This window comes from Lontra canadensis, unplaced genomic scaffold, assembly GCF_010015895.1.
Source record: "Lontra canadensis isolate GAN:19392208 unplaced genomic scaffold, GSC_riverotter_1.0 scaffold1009, whole genome shotgun sequence".
In the NCBI taxonomy this organism is placed as follows: Eukaryota; Metazoa; Chordata; class Mammalia; order Carnivora; family Mustelidae; genus Lontra; species Lontra canadensis.
The window spans coordinates 1-20,090 of NW_022631993.1; the positions used below are offsets into that span (position 1 = coordinate 1).

The 20,090-nt window shown below is 63.4% G+C and overlaps 1 protein-coding gene across 1 annotated transcript; it reads right to left on the reverse strand.

Annotated features, from left to right (window-relative positions):
- Positions 1 to 6,201: 6,201 nt before the first annotated feature.
- On the reverse strand, positions 6,202 to 19,928 carry LOC116863382 (TNF receptor-associated factor 2-like). Its single transcript, XM_032850842.1, has 10 exons — positions 19,787 to 19,928; positions 19,570 to 19,703; positions 19,218 to 19,316; positions 14,256 to 14,417; positions 13,193 to 13,267; positions 11,373 to 11,447; positions 8,905 to 9,252; positions 8,191 to 8,368; positions 7,005 to 7,153; positions 6,202 to 6,471 (listed from the first exon to the last, which is right to left on the reverse strand). The coding sequence occupies exons 1-10, from the start codon at positions 19,926 to 19,928 to the stop codon at positions 6,253 to 6,255; spliced, it is 1,581 nt and encodes a 526-aa protein (XP_032706733.1). The 3' UTR covers positions 6,202 to 6,252.
- Positions 19,929 to 20,090: the final 162 nt, after the last annotated feature.

Consider the following 20,090-nt stretch of genomic DNA (forward strand, 5'->3'; position numbering starts at 1 on the left):
GACCCCGAGACCCACAGACCCGCGGACCCCGAGACCCACAGACCCGCGGACCCCGAGATGGCGCCCCCGCTCAGGCCAGAACCTGGCACAGGCCTGAGCGCATTCCCCAGGGCGGCTGGAACCAGGAACCACACACTGGGGAGCCCCTTGTCTCACGCTCCAGAGATCACAAGAATGCACGCTTGCCGCGGGGGGACCCCTCCTGCCTCTTCAGCTGCTGGCGGGCCGGCCATCCTTGGTGTCCTCCTCTGTTGACCTGTCAGTCCAACCTTCTGCCTCCACATGGCCACCCCCTGGGCCTCTTCCCATCATCTTCCCTCTGCAGTCTGTGTCCAAATATCCCCTTTTTATAAGGTTCCCAGTCCTACTGGCCTGGACCCACCCTATGCCTCATTGTAACTAGATCACACTACACAGGAAGGTCACGTTCTGAGTTCCTGGGGATTCGGATGTCGTCGTATCTTTCTGGGGGTGTGATTCAACATGTAGGATCTGCCAACCCGATTTCCCCGAGCTGTGCGCAGCAGTCTACTCTCGAGGGCAGAAGACACATTCCCTTCCGCGGCACAGGGAACATCGCCAAGAGGACCACAGCTGCACCGTGAGACGAACCTCAGCCCAAAGTCCTTTTCCGTACGGCCCCCGCGACCCGACCCCAAAACCAAAGACCGCGGAAGGACACCAACATGCCCGCTGAATCCTCGAGCGACAGAGCAAATCCAGAAAGAGCACAGACTGAGGTGCTCGCTGCGACCCGGGGGACTCAATCCGGAAACGCAAGGCTGGTTCTAGATGCGGAGACGCGGCAGCCAGCGGGAGCCGCACGGGAGGGCGGGGCAGGGACCACTCGGACGCATCTCCTGATGCCGAAAAAGCACTTCACAGAGCATCCCAGCTGCGCTGAAGCCCACGGCGGTCGGGCAGGAGAGGGACCTGCTCAGCCTGGGGAAGGCGCCGGCACCATCTGCTGGTAGCGTCTCCCTCGGCGGGAGGCCAGGGGCGGTGGGAAGCCCCTCCTTTGCTCCGGGCCCCTCACAGGGGGACACTCAGCAGGTGGGTAAACGAGCCAGTGCTGAAGGGCGCACAGACGGGGAAGCGGGAGAGTGTCCTTACGCGCAGACAGCAGCGCGTTTATGTGGGGGTTCCCCAAAAGCTACAAAAGCAACCATTCACTCCTAGAACCAGGGAGCTTATCAAGCTTACGGGATACAAAGAGAACGCACAAAAAACAATCTACACACTAGGGATATACGGTTGGAAACCAAAACTTAAAAATTAACTTTTGTGGGGCGTCTGGGTGGGTCAGTGGGTTGAGCCTCCGACTCCTGATTCTGTCGTGATCTTGGGGTCCTGGGATGGAGCCCTACGCTGGGCTCCGTGCTCAGCAAGGAGTCTGCTCGGGATTCCCTCTCTGCCCCTTGCTCCCTCGCTTTCTCTGAGTAAACAAATCAACAAAATCTTTAAAGAAATACAATCCTTTACAACAGCTCAAGGACAAAGGAGACGCTCGGGCGGCAACCGAAGGAAGCAGGTGCCCGCGCTGGGCGCTGCAGAAGGACGCAGAGAAAAAGCAAAGACACAAATTATGTTCCTGGGTTGGAAGACAACACAGACGTCAGTTCCCCCCAAACTGACCCTAGATTTACGACAACTCCCACCCGTGCCCAGCAGGGCTTCCTGTAGCTACGGGCAGGGGATTCTGAGACTCCCCCGTTCTGGTGAAGGGACAGAAACAGCTGGAGACCCTCTGAGCAACAGGGAGGAGAGCAGGGGGTTCCCAGCCCTGCAGCTACCGCTCGCCGGGGCGCGTGCGACAGACGGACTGCGCTGGTGCAGACACACGGGTGGGGGCGACAGGTCGCACATGCGTGACGACTGGGCTTCACGAAGGCACCAAGTGAGTGGACAGAGGGAGGCTATGGCCGTCCGTGGAGGCAAACAGCCCACGGTCATTTCCACAAACGGCCAGCCGGATGCAGAGAAACTAACCTAAACTTCACGGGCCTTGCAAAAATCAACTCAAAATGGGTCAGAGGTCTAGGCGTGGCCTGTCATGACGTACTGCCAGCGGGGACGGAGGCGCGGGTGGCAGGAGGAGGCTCCCAGACACGACCTGAAAGCCCGGTCCACGGCGCCCTTCTCCGGAACTTACTGATCCGGCCTGTGACACAGGAACCGGAGGAAAGCACCTGCAGCCACACAGCGGACAAGCAGCGTGTCGCTAGAACCGGCCAACGGCTCTCTGGCTCAGCAGCCGCCCCGCCCGGAGAAGACGCTCCCGCCACACGTCAGCGGCCACACACAGCTGTGTCTCACAGTCGTGAAGGCCCGAGGCCCAGTCCAGGCCACCGGCTGGGGCTCCGGTTGAGCACTTCTTGCTGCGTCCATAGGTGGCGGGCGGGGTGGGGGTGGAGCTCCCTGGGGTCCCTCTCCCGAGCCCCACCCGTGACCTGTCATTCCCCTCCCAAAGGCTCTGTGTCCCAACACCTTCACCTCGGGCTTGGGTTTCAGCCGATGACTTCGGGGGGCGGGGGGCACACAGCTATTCTGGAAAACGGCGCACGTTCTCAGGAATCCAAGCGACGCTTACCGTGCGACCCAGCAACACCACTGCTCGGGGACAGGGGAGGGCGCTCCACACCAGCCTGCCAGCAAGCGCTCAGAGCAGCCGCACCGGGACCCAGACTGGGAACCACCCAGACGCCTCCAGCAGGTGTGGACTCCGACGCACCGGTGTTTGGCGCCTGGCGGTAGCCGGAACCGAGCGGCGCTGTCGGCGGTGCTGAGCGTCCGCGTGCTGAGCGGAGGGCCGGGCCTCAGAAGGCAGTGCCCGCGGCTCCAGCCCCAGCGGCCCTCAACCGGAGAACGGGCGCCGGCTGGGGGCTCAGGGCGGGGTCCAGAGATGCAGGAGCTGCTCACGTGCTCCCGTGTGAGCAGACGTCAGAGCCGCACCCGGAACGCTTATGACCCAACTTCCCCGCGACAAATCGCAGGGGCTGTCGGAGAAAGTGCCACCGACTCACCCGCCAGGGGCCCAGGCAAGACTGCAGGTGTGGTTCCAAATGCACAGGAAAAGTAAGCGTCGTCCCAGGACTCTCAACCCAGTCAACATCTAACCCAAGGCTAGAGTCGGGGCCTGCGGGCTTGGTCAGTCGGGTGTCCAACTCTCGATTTCGGCTCAGGTCGTGACCTCAGGGTTGTGAGACTGAGCCCCGCGTCGGGCTCCAGCTGGGCACAGAACTTCTCCCTCTCCCTCTGCCCCTCCCCACACATTCCCCCCAAAACAGACCCAAGAGCAAAGGTGGGACACACCCAGCTTCAGGAAGCCAGAGGCCTGCAGGACAGTGCGGCGGGCGGCTACGGGGGGCACAAGGCAACGGTGAGCCAGAGCAGCGTGTGGATGCCCTGGCTGCTGTTGACGGTTTTTAGCGGGTTTTTTTTCAGATGATTCTATTTATTCGAGAGAGAGAGAGAGAAGGTGCACAAGCAGGGGGAGCGGCAGAGGGAGAAGCAGACTCCCCGCCAAGCAGGGAGCCCAACCCGGGACTCGATCCCAAAACCTTGGGATCACGACCTGAGCTGAAGGCAGATGCTTAACGACTGAGCCCTCCGGGAGCCCCCTAATAAGTATTTTTTTGTATTTAAAACTAATATGGACTTGAAATTCTAGAGAACGTGCGGAGGGAGCAGGAGGTCAAATGAAGGCCAAAGTGGAAGTCACGCTGCGCAGAACGTCACCGGTGCAGCTGGCAGCTCCTCAAATACACCCCCACACGGCCTGTCACCTCCCCCAGCGGCAAGGGAACCGGCCAGGACACGAGCCATACACGGCTCTCCCAGCAACACGGCTCATGACAGCCGATGTGGGGACAGCCTGAAGGTCCATCCACGGACAAATCAACCAAATGTGGTAACTGGAGTGTCGTCCGGCCCTCGGAAGCTTGGAGTCCTGATTCCCGCTCCGGAGTCTGGAATCGTCCTGCTCGAGCCAGGCGTGAAGCCTGCGCTGTGCCACCAGAGGTGGCGTCCAGAAGAGTCCCCAGGGACAGACAGCAGCAGAGCTAGCCGGGGGCAGGGCCTGCTGCCTTCTGGGAGGTGACAAGGTACTGGAACAGACCTGCCACAGGGCCTGCCTCTAGAGCCTGTGCTGTGTCCAGAGGCCCCCACACTCCCCACAGCAGCCAGCACTCAGCAAGGGCAGGCGCCTGGTGCCCTCGGCTCTGGTGCAGACCTCCCCCCACTTCTCCTGGAGCCTGACGGCCCTCCTCTGCCCACAGCACTCCTCTAGCAAGCTCTCCAGACCCAGACCCCCGAGCCCCTGCAGGCCAGCTGCCCTGGAGAGCAAGGGATGACTGTCAGGCAGCCTCGCCCGGGCCCTCCTCAGCTCACCAGCCACCCCCCAACCCTCCTTCCCCCTTCTCAAATGGGCACATATCTTTCTGCTCTTGCCTCCCCTCCCCCCACTCTGTCCTGTGGGCCAAAACTTTTCCAACCCTGTCATTTTACTGCTCTGTTTTAAGGAAAAGGAAGTAAATTCACTAATGTCCTTGGTTTATCCCAACTGACCTAATGGAAAAGAAAACGCACGCCCCCCACACAAATTCCCAAAGTAAAAATCCAATGTGTTGAAAATAAAGCTTTAAAAACCTCATAAAAAACCCAAAAGCATTTTCTCAGGGAGACTTGGCACTTCCTAAGTGGTCAGTGGCAGAGTCCACAGGAAGCAGCCACCTGGCGCGTCCGGCCGGCTTCAGGCTCCCGAGCTAACACAGCACAGACACGACTATGGACTGGTCCTGCCGACAGGGGAAACCAAGACCGACAACCCAGGAGACAGGCGGCCAAGGGCGGGCGGGCGTGTCTCTGGGCTCTGTGGCCCAGCAGGCCTTCGTGCTCCCGGGCCAGGAGCCCGACGGGGGCGGCGTGGGGGGGATGACGATGGGCGGGGGCTGCCAACCTGGGCCAGCTCCCTGCGAGGACACTGTGGTCTCGTTTGTGGGGACGCGGGACAGAAACTCATGAGGACGGTGCCCGGGAGAGCTGGGAGGGAAGGGCCGGGCAGGACGTCCCCTTCCTGCCGTGTCTCTCTGAGCACCATGGCACACATCCTGGGGGAAGCTCGCTTCTTTCTCCTCAGCGCTTCTCTGTCACTTTAACTCTCGACATAGAGAAGTGAGTCGGGTCAGGCGAGGTCACATGTGTCGTGGGCTCTCCACAAAGACGCCCGGGCTGCCCCCGACCGGGCCCTCTGGAACAGGCAGTCCCGAGAAGAAACGAGGGGTCCCCAGCACACAGTGCAGATGGCCACCGGCCAGGACCCCGAGTCTGCCCCGGTCCCACACTGCACAGGGCAGAGGCCCTGACCCGGGTCCCGCGGAGGTTCAGGCCTACGCCCAGGGCGCCAGGAGGAGAAAAGGCCTGGCGTCGGGACACGTCCGGTTCAGGGGAGGCAAACGCAAAAGAAGCTGCTCTTCCAGCGCTAGAGGTCCCTGCGTGGATGGGCGGGGACACACGGGCACCTGCTCTCGAGGCACCCCTGGGGAGGCCTGCGGGGAGAGGAGCCAGCAAAGAACGTGCCAGGAAAGAGAAGAGTCGGCTTCAGCAAGGCGTGCGGGAATGAGCTGTTGTGTCGGACGCCACGTAATTTCTCAGGGACTTGGTGACTTGTGGGGAGGGGCCACAGGAGGGCAGAGGGCCAGGACACCCGAGGTGACCACCACCGAGGCCAGAGGCAGACAGACACCACGCACCGGAGATTTAACAGTTTAATAACACCTTCTCCGCAGCCCAACGGGGCAGCCGACCCATCCCGTCTCGTCGCAGGGCCGAGGGCACACCCCACACTCACCACAGGGCAGCTGAAAGGCTGCCCCGAGGACACGGGAGTGCCCTCCCTGCCCGCTGGCCTGGCCAGGCCTGCACAGCAGGACCTCTCCTCAGAGTAGCGGCCAGGCCTGAGAACGTCCCTTCTCTCCAGGCCGAAGGGCGGGACACGGTGCCGGCTCCCCTTGCCCTTCGGCTCCCCCTGCCCCGAGCGCCCGCACGGCCGGCCTGCCGCCAGCTCCTGGCAGGCCTGCAGCCCACCCCACGGGGCCCGAGCGGAGCGGCCTCTCCCAGGGCGGCCCCTTCCCAGTGGGATGTGAACACAGCAGGCGCCCACCCAGCACGAGGCTCAGGCCCCGCGTGGTGGCTCCTCACCGAGCTGCCAGCCCCGCGGTTCCTGACCCCCCACCCGACCCTGGGGAGAGGCAGCTAGAGCCCCGTCAGGTCCACGATGGCTTTGATAAAGATGGCATCATCGCGCACGTAGGAGTTCTTGGCCTCCATCTTGGAGACAGGGCAGAAGAGGGGGCAGCCACTGGCAATGTTCATGTCACTGACTGGCCTCTGGAAAGAGGACGAGGTCACGTCGGGTCTAAAGGCGTCAATCACGTGCTCCCGGTTGTTCTGGTCAAGCAGCATTAACGTGACCTGGAAGAGAGCAGCCGCGCAGGGACGACACCCTGAGTCACGCCCCACCCAGCCCCAGCTCCCTGTCTGGGTGATCGGTGCCCATTCCGGCACTTTCCGTCCCTCGGGCCCCGGGCTCTGAGGCCGCAGGGGACACCGCAGAGCCGTGCTGGCTGGCGCCTCGCCAACTCGCAGTCACGTGACAGAGGCTCTCATATGGAAGAGCTCTCAGAGCACCCACTGCCCTCCCGAAGGGACAGTCCTTGTCCGTCAGGAGCCACAGCTGCCCCGTGCCGCCGCCTCCACCAGGAAGCCCACAGGGCCAGCCCAGCGTGGTGGAGGGAAAGGACGATGGCGCTGGCACCTTCAATCCCTCCACCAGGAGCCGACTCCGGGTCTCAGAGAGTCCATAACCCCCAAAGACGCGGGCTCTCCTGCCGTACCCCTCCTCGGGGACTGACTCCGAGGCAGCGTCTTTAACCGCTGGCCCCGAGGGGTGACTACCTCACTGCCCTCAGGGCCCCTGGGACAGCCGCTGGGACAGCCTCACGCACCTTCTGGTTGAAGGGCCAGCGCAGGAGCGCGTCGTGGGGGCCCTTCATCACCACAAAGAAGAGCGACAGGTGTGTCCCGCGCCCGGTGCCGTCTCCGTTCAAGTAGATGCGCAGACACATCTTGTAGCCGTACCTGCTCGTGTAGAAGGCTGCGGGGAGACGGCACCCGTGACCCCACGCCGAGGGCTCCCCGAGAAACCCACACACGGAGAAAATGCCCAGGTCTGGGGGCACGTACCCGTCCTCCGACTACGTATGCTTAGCTCCTCGTGGACACGAGCGCCCCAAAGCAAAAACAACTAATTAGGGAAAACCTTTCTAAGAACCCCAAATGCGAGCCCAGCACGGCCACACGTGAACTAGCCGTGAAGCTCGGCGCTGGTCCAACCTGAGCCCGGCCTGGAGGGGGCGACAGTGGGTAGCACCTGGGACAGCTTCGAGGGGACGAGGCCAACACCCAGCAGGGTGCCCGGAGACTCCCACTAGCCAACCTCCCTGCCTTCCTGCTCCCACCTCCAGGAGCTGGACCCGGCCCTGCTCCCCCCGGGGGAGGGGGGTCCAGCCGGGGCACACGCCTGACCCCCCGCCCTTGGCCCGCTTCTGTCAGAGCTCAGTTCGGAAGAGATTCCCGTTGGCAGGGGGGCTCCTGCTCCTCCGGGAACGCGCTAGCAAGGAGGGGCCCGCCAGAGCCCAGAGCCCAGAGGATGGTGCCGGACAGACAGCATGCCTGCCCCACACCCTGGAAGCCAGAGCATGTGCTCCGTCCGGGACGGGCCTGGAGACGTGGCAGGACCACACAGCGGCCCTACCTATGGGCCGCGCTCCCCGTCCCGCCCCAGGCCGCCCGCAGGAGAGGGACCTACACGCTAAGCCCATAGCTCCGAAGGCACTGCGGGAGTCACGGGCGCGTGCGGCTCTCTCCGTCGGAGGGGGTCAGGTCTATGCAGGGGGCCTGGGCAGGTAGGGGCACGGCGGCCCGAGGAAGGGCTGCGGAGTGCCCGCGGCCAGGGCAGAGCAGAGGCCCCCGCTCCCAGCACCTGCTCGCGGCTCCATCCTTGAAGACCCAGCGGAGAGGCGGCAGGCGCGGGGAGCCCTCCACAGGCAGCCCCCCAGCCCCCTTGCCCTCTCGGGGAGGCGCTGGCATCTCAGACAGCAGCAGCTCTGGGGGCAGATTCCAGACCAGCACCTGGGGAGAAGATGGCGGGCGTGCGGCCAGCCACGGCCTCCTGCCGCTTCCTGGCGAAGTCAGAGATCTTCCAGACGAACACGCCGTCGAACGTGGTCGCCTCCATCTCATGGACCTTCTGCTCTAGCTCCGCCATTGCCAGGTCCTTCAGACTGATGCTCCTCTCCAGCTGCTGTACCTGGGGGGCCCGGGGGCCTGTGAGGGCGTGCGGCTTCTCGGGCGCCGGCAGGCGGGGCCGTGGGCCTCCATCCAGCGTGCCTCTGAAGCCACCTTCACGGGGAGGTGCCTACGGAAGTGCCCCACACCCACCTCTCCACCAGCTTCGGGCAGCACGGCATCCCCCAGCGGCCCCCGAGGTTTCACTGGGCTCAGCTTATCTCAAGTCAGCTCTGTCCCCATAGGACACCCAACCCCACCTATGCCCAAGGTCAAGAGCTCAGTGCAGGAAACATGCTCGCAGCGCCCACAGCAACTGTGAGGCCTGTTCCCTGCGGCCACCTCTACCCCCACAGGCCAGAGAGAGAAGGCTGCCTTGGAGTGACCACTAGGATGCCCACATCAGGCCCGTCAAGTGAGCAGGGCTCACAAACAGAGGAGGCAGAAGCAGAAAGAACGCTGTGCTAGAAACCAAGGTGCCGTCCTTGAAATCCCAGCTCAGGTGCCATGATGCCCCGGGACCCACCCGGACTAGCCCTGAGCACCCCGGGCCCACACCTTGTTACTCAGGGCCTCGATCCTGTCCTGGTCCAGCCGGTGCTGCCGGCCACAGGCCTCGGCGGTCATGGCCACCCTCTCTACCTCTCGGTTCAGGACGCAGACGATGTTCTCAAAGGTGGCGGTCTTCCTCTCCAGGGCCTCGCACCGCTGCTGCAGCTCCGCAGCCTTGGGGAGCCCCGCCTCGGGGTGCAGCGTGCTGGCTTCCCAGCCCCCCACCTCGCTCTGGCTCAGGAAGTGGCCCCCTGCCCCAGAGAGGGGCTTGGCCTCCAGGAGGCCACCCAGCAGCATGGCCAAGTGCTCCCGGAGCCAGTGGGCCTCGTGTTGCTGCTGCTTCTCGCTCTCCACCTGCAGACGGAAGCAGGGGGCTCAGCCCTGACCCAGAGCCCCGCGGACGGGCTGCAAGGTGAAGCAGAGCGGGGACACCTCCCCATCGTTCACTTGCCAGCACGTCACCTGTCGCTAGCTGGAGTCGCTACCTTCCCAAACACAGACCGTCCTAGTAACTTCTCTGCTAGTATTCAACATAACAAGGAGGAGCACACGCGTGTAAGACGCTGCCCAAGCAGAGAGGAGACCCGTAAAGCTAACCTTTCCCCAAGTCTTCAATATTCTTTATCACACGCTTCTGAGTTTCTCCTAAACTTCGCAACAAATAAAAAAAATTTTCTTTAGGGGCGCCTGGGTGGCTCAGTGGGTTAAGCCTCTGCCTTCAGCTCAGGTCATGATCCTGGGGTCCTGGGATTGAGCCCCGCATCGGGCTCTCTGCTCAACGGGGAGCCTGCTTCCCTCTCTCTCTGCCTGCCTCTCTGCCTGCTTGTGGTTTCTCTCTGTCAAATAAATAGATGAAATCTTAAAAAAAAAAAATTAAAAAAAATTTTAAATTTTTATTTATTTGAGAGGGAGAAAAAAAAAAGAGAGAGAAGGAGGAAGAGAAAGCACAGAAGGGGAAGCAGGCTCCCCGCTGAGCAGAGAGCCTGACGCGGGGCTCCATCCCAGGACCCTGAGACCATGACCTGAGCCGAAGGCAGAGGCTTCACCAACTAAGTCACCCAGATGTTCCCAAATTTTAAAATGTTACACACTCTCAGGGGCGCCTGGATGGCTCCGTCATTAAGTGTCTGCCTTTGGCTCAGGTCACGATCCCAGGGTCCTGGGATTGAGCCCCGCATCAGGCTCCCTGCTCAGCGGGGGTCTGCCTCTCCCTCTCCCACCCCCTCTGCTTGTGTTCCTGCTCTCACTGTCTCTCTGTCAAATGAATAAATAAAATATTAAAAAAAATAAAATAATAAAAGTAGAAACGTTAGACGCTCTCAAGACAGCAAAAGTAGAAAGCAACAAACAAAGTCCACGAGACATGGTGCCCAGAGAGCACGTCCCAAGTGGTGCTGGGACAGGCGGTCCCCTGGTGGTCTAGGGGTGGGCGTGGGGGCGGTGCGTGCGTAACACGGGGCTGGGGGCTTGAGGTCAGGGTCAGAGCAACGAGCCCAACACCGCCTTCAGCCTCGGGGTGCGTCTGGCTCCACTGGCTAGAAAGCCTGCGGCTGCCACACTCTGGGCCCACAAGCGGGCCGCCAGCAGCGCCCACAGCGGGGGAACACCACCTGTACCACATCGCCAAACGCAAAGAACGGTGGGAGGGGCCGTTCTTGTGGGCCGCACCTGAGACCAGGTGTCCAAGCTCCAGATGACGGCAGCCCTGCGACTACCGCCACAGAAAGCCTGCCAGGGAGTCTGCAGGCAGCAGCACGCCAGCCGTGCCCCAGGCCCTCCGAGAGCCGGGGGCTGCACCTCCCACCCCCGGGGACACAGCAGTCGGGGAAAGAAGGGTAGAGGCCGCGCAGAAGCCTGATCGAGTGGCACAGACGCCAACGGGTCATGGTCCTGGGGTGGGAACGGGTCCGTGTGCACGAGGACAGCCAGGCCAGTGACCCACCAGGGCCACATAGGCCACCGAGACAGGGGAGGCAGGTGTGGTCCCGGACCTGTCTGCAGGAAGCATGGACCTCCCCGGGTGGACTGGACAAGGCGCAGGAGACAAGGGGAAGGCCCACAATGACTGCTGGGCTTTGGATGGCACCACTGGGTGACACAAACTGCTCATTTTGGGCAGGTTGGGAGGGTTGGGGTGGGGGGTCCCAGACTACAGCTGAGGCTTGAGATGCCCACGAGGTATCAGGGAGGTACAAAGCTCGGGGCAGTTTCAGCAGAGGGAGGTGGTCAGAGGTAGGGCCCTGAGAGAGCACGAGGACAAGTGGACGGAGCAGAGCCCGAGCAGAGGCCGGGACAGCTGAGGGCCGAGGAGGCAGCGGGGGAGGTGGGAGGGAGACCAGGAGGCCAGGCCGGAGGCCGAGCAAGGACTGCGTTGGGGAAGAGCACGTGCAGGGCGCTTCTGCGGGGTCCCCTTTTGGGATATAGGGAGCTGCCGCAGGCCTGGCCCCAGCGGACCCATGGCCAGTGGGACTCACCAACTCGGGGCAGCCGACGACATGGAACCTGCACGGGGCCCGGCACTTGCCGCACGCCCTGACATGGTCCTGGAACTAGAAGGAAGGACGCCGTGAATGCCTTGCCTTTCCCCTCCCTGCCTGGCCTCTTCAGTCTCACACCAAACAAACTGAGAGCCCAGTTGGAGAGCCGAAGGTGCACACGGGCACACACGCACACACGCGGGCACACGCACACACACGCATGCACACGCGCAGCTTGCGGGCATCAACAGAAGGAGGTGTGCGGAAGGGAGTGTGCAGCCTGAGGACCTGCACCATGGCCAGCGTCAGAGCACCCGCAGCGGCCCGGTCCTGCACTCGGGCCTCAGCGCCGCGTGTTGTCCGAGGCCCGGGGCCTTGGGAGAAGGGAGGGACGGCCTGACCAGGGCTGAGACTCCCACCACTGACCCAGCGTGGCGCTGGCACACGACCACACTGCCCAGCAGAACAGACGGGAGAACCCAGAAAGAGAGCGACTGCACGTGTGCCCGCCACGGAGCCAGCAGCCCCTCCTGCCGGCCAAGACGGGGGTGGATGCGGCTCTCTGAGGCGGGCAAGGCCAAGGGGCAGCCACGGGACCCCTTAAGAATGGTCCGTCTGCCTCCATCCTCCGGGGGCCTAGAATGACAATCAGAGCTACGAATGCCAAATGGAAACAGACAAAACACCAAACTAAGTAAAAGGACAAGGGACTGTGATCCAAGCTACCCGACAGAGTTCTGGAAACAGACAAAAGGACTAAGATTCTCTCCCCACTGCAGGAAACGGGCAGGCATCCCCAGGGGTCCCCGCTCCCCAGTAGGAAAAATGCAGGTGAGCCTAACCAAAAGGCCCAATGAATTCGTGATTTGAGAACTACAAACGGAAACTCCCGGGATGGTCTTTCTCAGCTGTCGCAGGGCAAGCCCCAAGGGTGTCACCCCACCCGCTGCTGGGGACGACGGGACCTGGGCTCTGACCTGTCAGCACACTTGCCCTGGTTCTCACTCGGGACCCACACAACCGTTTTACCCACGTACGCGACCGTTAGGTCCTGAAAGGCAATCTCAGAGACTGGTAAGCGGAGAGACGAACGGCGGCGCACCCCCAAGAGCCTGCCTCCCAGACAGCAGACGCGGGGCCCGACCGCGGGGCCCGCGAGCGCCAGAGGAGCCGGAGACCGGCCGCCAGCACACTGTCACTGCTGGCATGCGCAGCGCAGGGGCTGCATCCGGGCGACAGCACCAGCGCGCCCCCAGGCCGAGATCAGCAGGTACCAAGACACCCCTGCGGCAGGGCGGGCACGGAACCGGAATCGGGCGGGAATCGTAACCACCACAGCCCGTCCGAGCCCACAACGTGGTCTCTCTTAAAACAGAGCAGCGAGGGGCGCCAGCATGGCTCAGTGGCTCTGGGTTTCGGCTCAGGTCATGACCTCGGGGTCCTGAGCTCAGGCCCCACATCATACTCCCTGCTTGTCCCCCTGCCTCTGTCCCTTACCCCACCCTGCCCCGTGCTCATGCTCTCTCTCAAGTAAACAAAATTAAAAACAAGCAAAAGCAGAGTCCCGGCCCTGGCCACTGAGGTGTTCTAGACCTAGATGGAAAGCGGCTCCGGGGGAGGCTCTGGGCCAGGGTCCCGGGCGTGTGTCATTTCTCTCAGGCTGGGTCACTTCCACCTCCGCGTGACAACACAGCGGCCCATAGGTGACCCAACGCTCTCACCACAAGCCAACACTTCCCCCTCGGGGCCGATCAGAGCCCCACACCACGGGCATGAGCGCAACCCCGCCCCCGCCCTGGTCCCGGGAAGCCGCTTACTTTCTCCCGTGAGATCTTCTTCTTGCCGCAGCCGTCGCAAGTCAAGGGGAACTTGGGACAGACTTCGTGATGCGCCTGAAAGACAGTAGTCGGGGGTGAGGGCGCGCGAGGTCACCCGTGCCGTCTCGTGGCCTCATTCTGGGGCAGCAGCTCCTGAGACCAACAGGGTGGGTCCTGAAGGCGCTCAGAAGCACCGGAGGTCAGAGCTGCCCCCTCATCTGGCAGCTCCAGGGCACCACGGGAAGGACAAGCCACCAGTGGTGACTCAGGGGGACAGTGCTGCTGGTCACCCCGAAACCGGGCCACGGAGGGGGCCAGTGGCCTCTCTGGCCCTGAGGAGCAAGGCCAGCAGGACGGGCCAGGGCCCTGCGAGGGGCGGGAACGCCTCTGGGAGGCCCCCCACGGCGCCCCAATGCAGTCTGGCCCTCAGGAGGCCTCCACACAGACGGCTCCAGACGAAGGGACTGAGGAACGCGGCAGGGGACCCTGGGGACGCCATCGCAACCCTGCAGCCCCGCTGTTTCAACAAATAGGCGGGAAAGACAAGAAAGACACCCCCAGAGCGCCATTACAGATGAAAAGACCTTGTAGACACGTCATCGAGAAGCAGTGTGGGAACAGATGCCACAGACATCACTAAACGTGGGCACCGCGTGAGGCAAGGACGGCAGGGAGTCACCAGTAAGACCCAGAAATGACAGCAACGCGCACAGCTCTCCAGAGACTCAAGAATCTTGAGAGAGAATGACACAAAGCCTGGGACCCACAGGGTAAGCGTGGGGACCCCGACACGGCCTGGCACGTGTGGACACAGACACGGGCGGGTGAGGGCGGCGTGGGCCTTGCACTGCCGCTGTGTGTGTGCACCTGCTACGCTAAAACAGCTTTTTAAAACGCGTCAGCTCTGCCTTTATCCCCAACCCAGGTCCCCACCCAGAACCTTCTACCTCATGGCTGGGAGGGAAGGGCCGGGGGCACGCAGCCGAAGCACCAAACTGGCCACAGCAGCAGAGGGCGCAGCTCAGCAGTGCGGTGACAGCCCCACGGGGCCGGGCACCCTCACCTTCATGTCCGCCCAGCAGCAGGGCGCCCGGCAGTGCCGGCAGCTGAGGCTTCTCTCCGGGCACTCGTGCTCCGAGTGACGCTCCTTCTCCCCAAGGCGGACCAGGCCTTTGCACGCTGGGCACTCGGTCAGCGTGAACGGGCAGCGTCCTTCATGGCAGCTCTGGCAACAAAGGCAGCAAAGCGTCAACAGGGCGCACAGGGGACACTACAGGCCGCCGTCACCGGGCCCCATGTGCGTACGGAGATGGCCACCCTGCTGAGGGCCACTGGGACCTGCGCCGACCCCACAGGTGCCAGATGAGGGGTGCCGCCCTGCGTGCCCCGATCTTATCCGCTGCAGGACCTGTGCTCCAGGTCAGAGGCGAGGAGGACTCAAGTCTAGCTGTTGGCACCCCGCCCATGTGATACCCCACAACATTCCTCCCTGGGGATGCTCCGGAGTGACACTCGGGGACAAGAGGACCACTGTCCAGATAGCAAGAGAGGCCACTGAGGGCAGAGATGGCGTGGGGTACAGAGAGCAGGAGCAGAGGGAGGGCACTCCACAGGGTGGCAGAGCCCTGGCCCCGGGCGGAGGGCCTAAAGCAGGGCCGGTTCTAAGTGGACAAAAGGCCCAGTCTATGTGCTGGGAGGACAGGCCATGCAGCCAGACTGAGCAGAGAAGGACCGGGAGCCCCGAACTCGTGCCATGTCCCTCTCTGACAGCCCGCACAGGCGGCATGGACGGGGAGGGTGTGTGGTGACCGAGGAGCCCAGCCTGGAGCCCACCAGGCGCGGCGGAGGTGGAGGGCGGGCGGGCGCGGGAACCCGGCTGAACCTCAGCTGCCAGCTTTCCTGAGTGTGAGCGGGACACTGTGGGAGGGGGCTCGGCGCCAAAGGTGGGGAAGGGCAGCAGCAAGGACCCGAAGCCCGTCCCAGGCCGGCCCTGCAGGGCCCGGAGCCCACAGTCCCACACAGCCTGCAGGCCCGTGGCAAGTCTGCCAGGAAGGGGAACGGCAGAGGGGCACAGGGCAGAGGAACAGGGAGCTCCAGGTTTGTTTGCTGTTAGGTGTTTCTACCGTGGTAAACCATAAGGACATAAAGTTTACCCTCTCAACTGCTTTTAAGGGCGCCAAACACATTCACGCTATGGGGCACTGTCTCCTCCATCTGTCCGCAGAACAAGGTCATCGTCCCACACTGGACTCTGTCCCACTGAACCCTGTGCCCGGCCCCACCCCGTCCCCGACCCCCCGCGTCTGTGGGTCCGATGCCTCCGTCCTCCAGTGAGTTTCCACTCACACACAGAATTGGTCCTTCTGTGCCGGGATGACCTCACTCAGCACCACGTAAGAAGTTTTAGGCAGGACACACTAGGGCACACTGGGGACGACGAGGAGCCTGCTAGGGAAGGAGGCGAGGTCACCGTGAGAGGAAAGTTCTGGACTGGTCCAGAGCAGGAGGAAGCCGTCCACCGTGGGCTCAGCATCTGCACAGAGCTCTGGGCTGGGGCAGCCACGAGGCGCGATGCCCTCCCGAGGGACTGGGTCTTCAGGGCTTCCCGCGCAAGCTTGGTCGTGGCGCATTCGAAAGCAGCAGGGAGGGCCTCAGACATGCTGTTCCCAGGCGGGGAACATGCTGGCCGTGTCTCCAACCTGTGCCACAGGCTTGGCTGTTGGGGCAAAAGCCCAGCACTTCCAGAGGAAGCAGAAGCCACGGGTGAACTCCAGGGACACGTCTGGTGGGGCCCACTCCTCCTCCCAAGCGCCCATGCCACAAGCTCCCACAGCAGGCACCCCTGCCCTCTACCCTCCCACAGGGACACACTCCAGACCAAACGCCACGCTCCCAGCAGGCCTCCCTGGTTAGCCACCGCGGCCCAACCGAGCATCGCACAGGCTGCCATGCGAGGTCCCGCTGTAGGAAGGCCGCACACCAGGCTGGCCGGCCAGGACACCACACGCCGCACGACGGCCCAGCAGAGGGCCAGCCCCACGCGGTCACCGCAGCCCGGCTCCCTGCCACTCCCTGCCGACGTGGCCTGGCCCCCGCAACCCACCTGCACTGCAGCAGAGCCCGCCTTCGCCGAACCCCCAGGATCCCCAGGGCTGCGGCAGACGGACGCCATGCAGGACCCCGTCTGGGCTACGCCGACCTCGTAACAGTCACAACGCCCCCGGGAGGAGTCCCAGAAGTGATCGCGGCTCACAAGACAGAATACGGTACCCGCAGACAGGCTGCTCGGAGTTAGTTAAGGACGCTGACCACAGGGCGGGACACCTGGGGATCGCTGCGGGGGGGGGGGGGGGGGGGGGGGGGGGGGAGGGTCGAGGCAGCACAGAGCGAGCTGGCACCAGGGAGACGGGCAAGGGGGCACAGCCCTCTGCTGACTGCCATCCGCAGCGGGTCCGACCTCGGACACCTGCATACCTGTCACCCCAGGACCGCCTCGGAGCAGGCGCGGGGCGCCCCGCCCTCGCGGGATGAGAGAGAAGCGCACTCTGGAGGAATCGGTATTTATTCAAGCAGAATTCCAGCTGTCTCCGCGAGCAGCGCCGTGCCGCCTCAGAATTCGCTGGGACGTGTTGGGGGACGGAGCACGCCTGCCCCGGCCTCGCCTTTCAACTGTGGCCTCTGGTGACCTGTGTCCCTCTCCGGCCCTTCTGTGGAGAGCCTTTCCCCGGCCGGCCAGGCCCTCCCGCGCTGCCACCACAGGCCCGCGCCCACTCGGGGCCATCTTTGGCACTTGGCAGGCGCTCCACAAACGTCTCTGACCCGAACTGGAGGTTTAAGTCACTGCCTTCTTAGAAAATATCAGACATTGCTGCAAAGGAAAATCTCATTCAAAGGCTAACCAGGAATTTCCGAACAGCACCAGCATTTCACAATGCCACAACGAGTTCGAGCTCCACCAAGGGCAGCCAGGTTGGCTCGGAGTGGAGGGCGGGTGTGCACGGAGGCCTGATCTCGCTCAGGCCTGTGACGTTCACAGCCAAGGACAAGTTTTACCAAAGGGCCAGGCCTAGTGTCCCAGAGCAGCGCCCGCCCTCCCACATGACCAAACCCACCCTCTCAGGGACTTTCCGGGGCTCTCCGGGCCAGCCAGGGACTTTCCAGCCTACATGCCTGCAGGGCCGTGGCCAAGCCCACAGGCTGGCTGCGGTCCCTGGCCCGAGGCCCACGAAGCCACCACCAGCCCGCACTATGGGCCTGGAAGCAGCAGAAACCAGCCTCTCAGACTGGAAGGTGGGGGTGATTCCACCTGTGCCCAGGGCGTCTCTGGGTCCCTGCAGAAGGCAGCACATCTCCCGTGCCCGCTCCCTACGCCCCACAGAGCCTCCTATACCCACCTAAGACCCAGAGCCTGCTCAGGCTCTCCACCCTCCCAGGAGAGACCCACAGACCCAGGGCCTCCTCTCCAGACACCCCCAGGCAGTTGGAGCTGCCTCTTCTGCTGAGCAGAACCTCTGCCTGCGTGGCACAGCCCGGGGGCCTCTGGGTCTCAGGCCTGGGAGTCTGGGAGTCTGGGGGGCACCAGCTTTGGGCGTGGGGGGCCCAAAGCTGCTCCACTTCTAAGACCCAGGTGCCCACCGGATGGAAAGTGCATCTCTTAGCCTGCCCCACCAGAGCCTCCTCCCTAGACGCGGCCAAGCTGCTCTTCTGGAAACACACAGCTTACAGCCCAGAGACCAGGGAGTCTGACTGGTCAAGGGAACAAGGGAAAGGGCACCTGGGGGCAGCTCAGTGGGTTAAAGCCTCTGCCTTTGGCTCAGGTCATGGTCCCAGGGTCCTGGGATCGAGTCCGGCATTGGGCTCTCTGCTCAGCAGGGAACCTGCTTCCTCCTCTCTCTCTCTCTGCCTGCCTCTCCCCCTACCTGTGATCTCTGTCAAATAAATAAATAAAATCTTTAAAACAAAAGAAAACAAGGGAAGTTCGGCACACAAGACGGGAGCAGGAAGGGAAAAGCCTGCTAGGAGCTCAGGTCCCACTTCCAGCCCCAATGGGCCCTCCACCACCATCACGACTCAGTGCCCAGCGTCCACCCTATGACAGGGGCTATCCCAGGGCCTGGGGCAGGAGTGTGCCTGAGCTTTGGCAAACCGGGGTTCCAAACCAACAGCCCATCCAGCCTCTCCAACAGGGCTGCCCACCGCGAGAGGCCAACCCGCCACTCTCCACAACTCTTGGCCTCCTACCCTGGTGGCCGCCCTGCCCCCTCCTGCCTCTCTGGGTGTCACTGCTCTGGGGCCCTCAAAGGAGAGGCTCCCACAGGACCAGCTCTTTAGGACGGGCTCACGTTGCTGAGCACAATGGCCTCTGAGTCCACCCATGTTAGGGTTTCCCTCCTTCCTTTGTATGGCTGGATACTGGTCCACGGTGCGGATGGACCAGATACGGTTCGTCTCCTCCTCAGGCAGAGGACACCGAGCTACCATGCCATCTGCGTACGGGCAACCGTCGGAGCCGCGCTAGTTACAAAGCGGGGACAGCCACACGAGTGAGCCACAGCGGCTGCGCCGGTCTGCCAGCCAGCTGCCACGCACGCCGACGCGGGGACGCAAGCCAGCCCTGCCCTGTCACTGGCCAGGGCCTCCCTGCAGCCACAAACCGAACATGCAGGATCCTCCTGCCACTCCCAACGTCCACGCGATTCTAAGTAAGAAAGCCCTTGTCTGAGAACACCCAGAAAGATCCCACCAAGCAAAAAAGCTCCTTTCCTGCATGTTCCGGGAGATGTGGCCATGGTGCCCTCAGAGCCAGCACGACATCTGCCACACGCTGTCCCTCACGGCCACCCTGCCATGGCATCCCGAGCGGACAACTGGGCCCGGCCACAAAAATCTTCCCCTGAGGCACGACCCCCGTGAGTCCCCGCGTTTGGACGGCGAGCAGCCACGGGCTCCCCGTGCAGGCTCCGCACGACTGCTTCTGGGGGTGGGGTTCAGGCTCGGAGGCCGTGCCAGCGCAGGGGGCACCCACCTCGTACTCTTTAAGGGTCCCCTTCCAGGTGCAGCCGTCACTGGGACAGACAGCCGGCAGGCTCTCCACCTCCCTGCGCGCAGCGTTGTCTGGGAAAGCCTGAGGAAAGCATTCCGAGGGTCAGGCCTCCTCCTCCCAGCTGCCCGCCCCTGACCCCACCACCGAGACTGTGAGGCTTCCAGACCGAGACCCAGGCCCGAGACGCCTCTGGCGCGGCCGCTCCCAGCTCTGGACGTGACCGTGGCTGGGAGGGCCGCATCCCAGCGGTTCCGGCACCACGCGGCCCTCGGGGGTGTTAGAAAAACACCAGAACGTTTTCTGTTTGTTTTTTGCTTGAAGACTTTTCACTTACCGAACCGCTTTCCAAAATAGAGACGCCTTCCTCATATATGCCCTCGTGAACGCAGGCGGCGCAGTTCTGGGGCCCGGAGCTAGCGAGGAAAGGGGAAGGCCGGCCGTCACACCGGACGCGGAGGGCGCGGGCGCCTCGGGCCAAGCCCAGTCCCCGCTGTGCTCTCGCCTTCCGGCCCGGCCCTCATCCCTCGCGAGCTCGCACGCGGGCTCCGCACTGAAGATCTCTGAGCTGGGGGATGACCCGCACCCTCCGGCCGCGAGACCGCCTCCCCTGCAGACACAGGGGCTCTCGGCGCCCACCCCCGCGTCCACGGGCCGCTCGGAGCGGCCGCCGGGGGCTCCTGCGCACGTGTCCATCCCCTGGAGCGGCGCACCCCGTGCAAACGCCCGAGACCGTCGCGGGCCAGTGAGCGGTCCTGCGCCCACGCGACCCACAGGAGGCGGCCGGAACGGCGCGTATGTCACTCCCCGCGGCCGCAGCGCCCAGACACCGCGCAGCCCCGCCTCCCCGGCTCCGGA

What these genes read in the sequence shown, in the direction of transcription:
- LOC116863382 (XM_032850842.1), bottom strand. Translation starts at nt 19,928, where the DNA reads ATGGACACGTGCGCAGGAGCCCCCGGCGGCCGCTCCGAGCGGCCCGTG. An exon ending in AGAAGATCTCACGGGAGAAA is followed by an intron (nt 11,448 to 13,192) that starts GTAAGCGGCTTC and finishes CCTTCCTTCTAG; the next exon opens with TTCCAGGACCATGTCAGGGC. An exon ending in TCGAGGCCCTGAGTAACAAG is followed by an intron (nt 8,369 to 8,904) that starts GTGTGGGCCCGG and finishes CGGGCCCCCCAG; the next exon opens with GTACAGCAGCTGGAGAGGAG.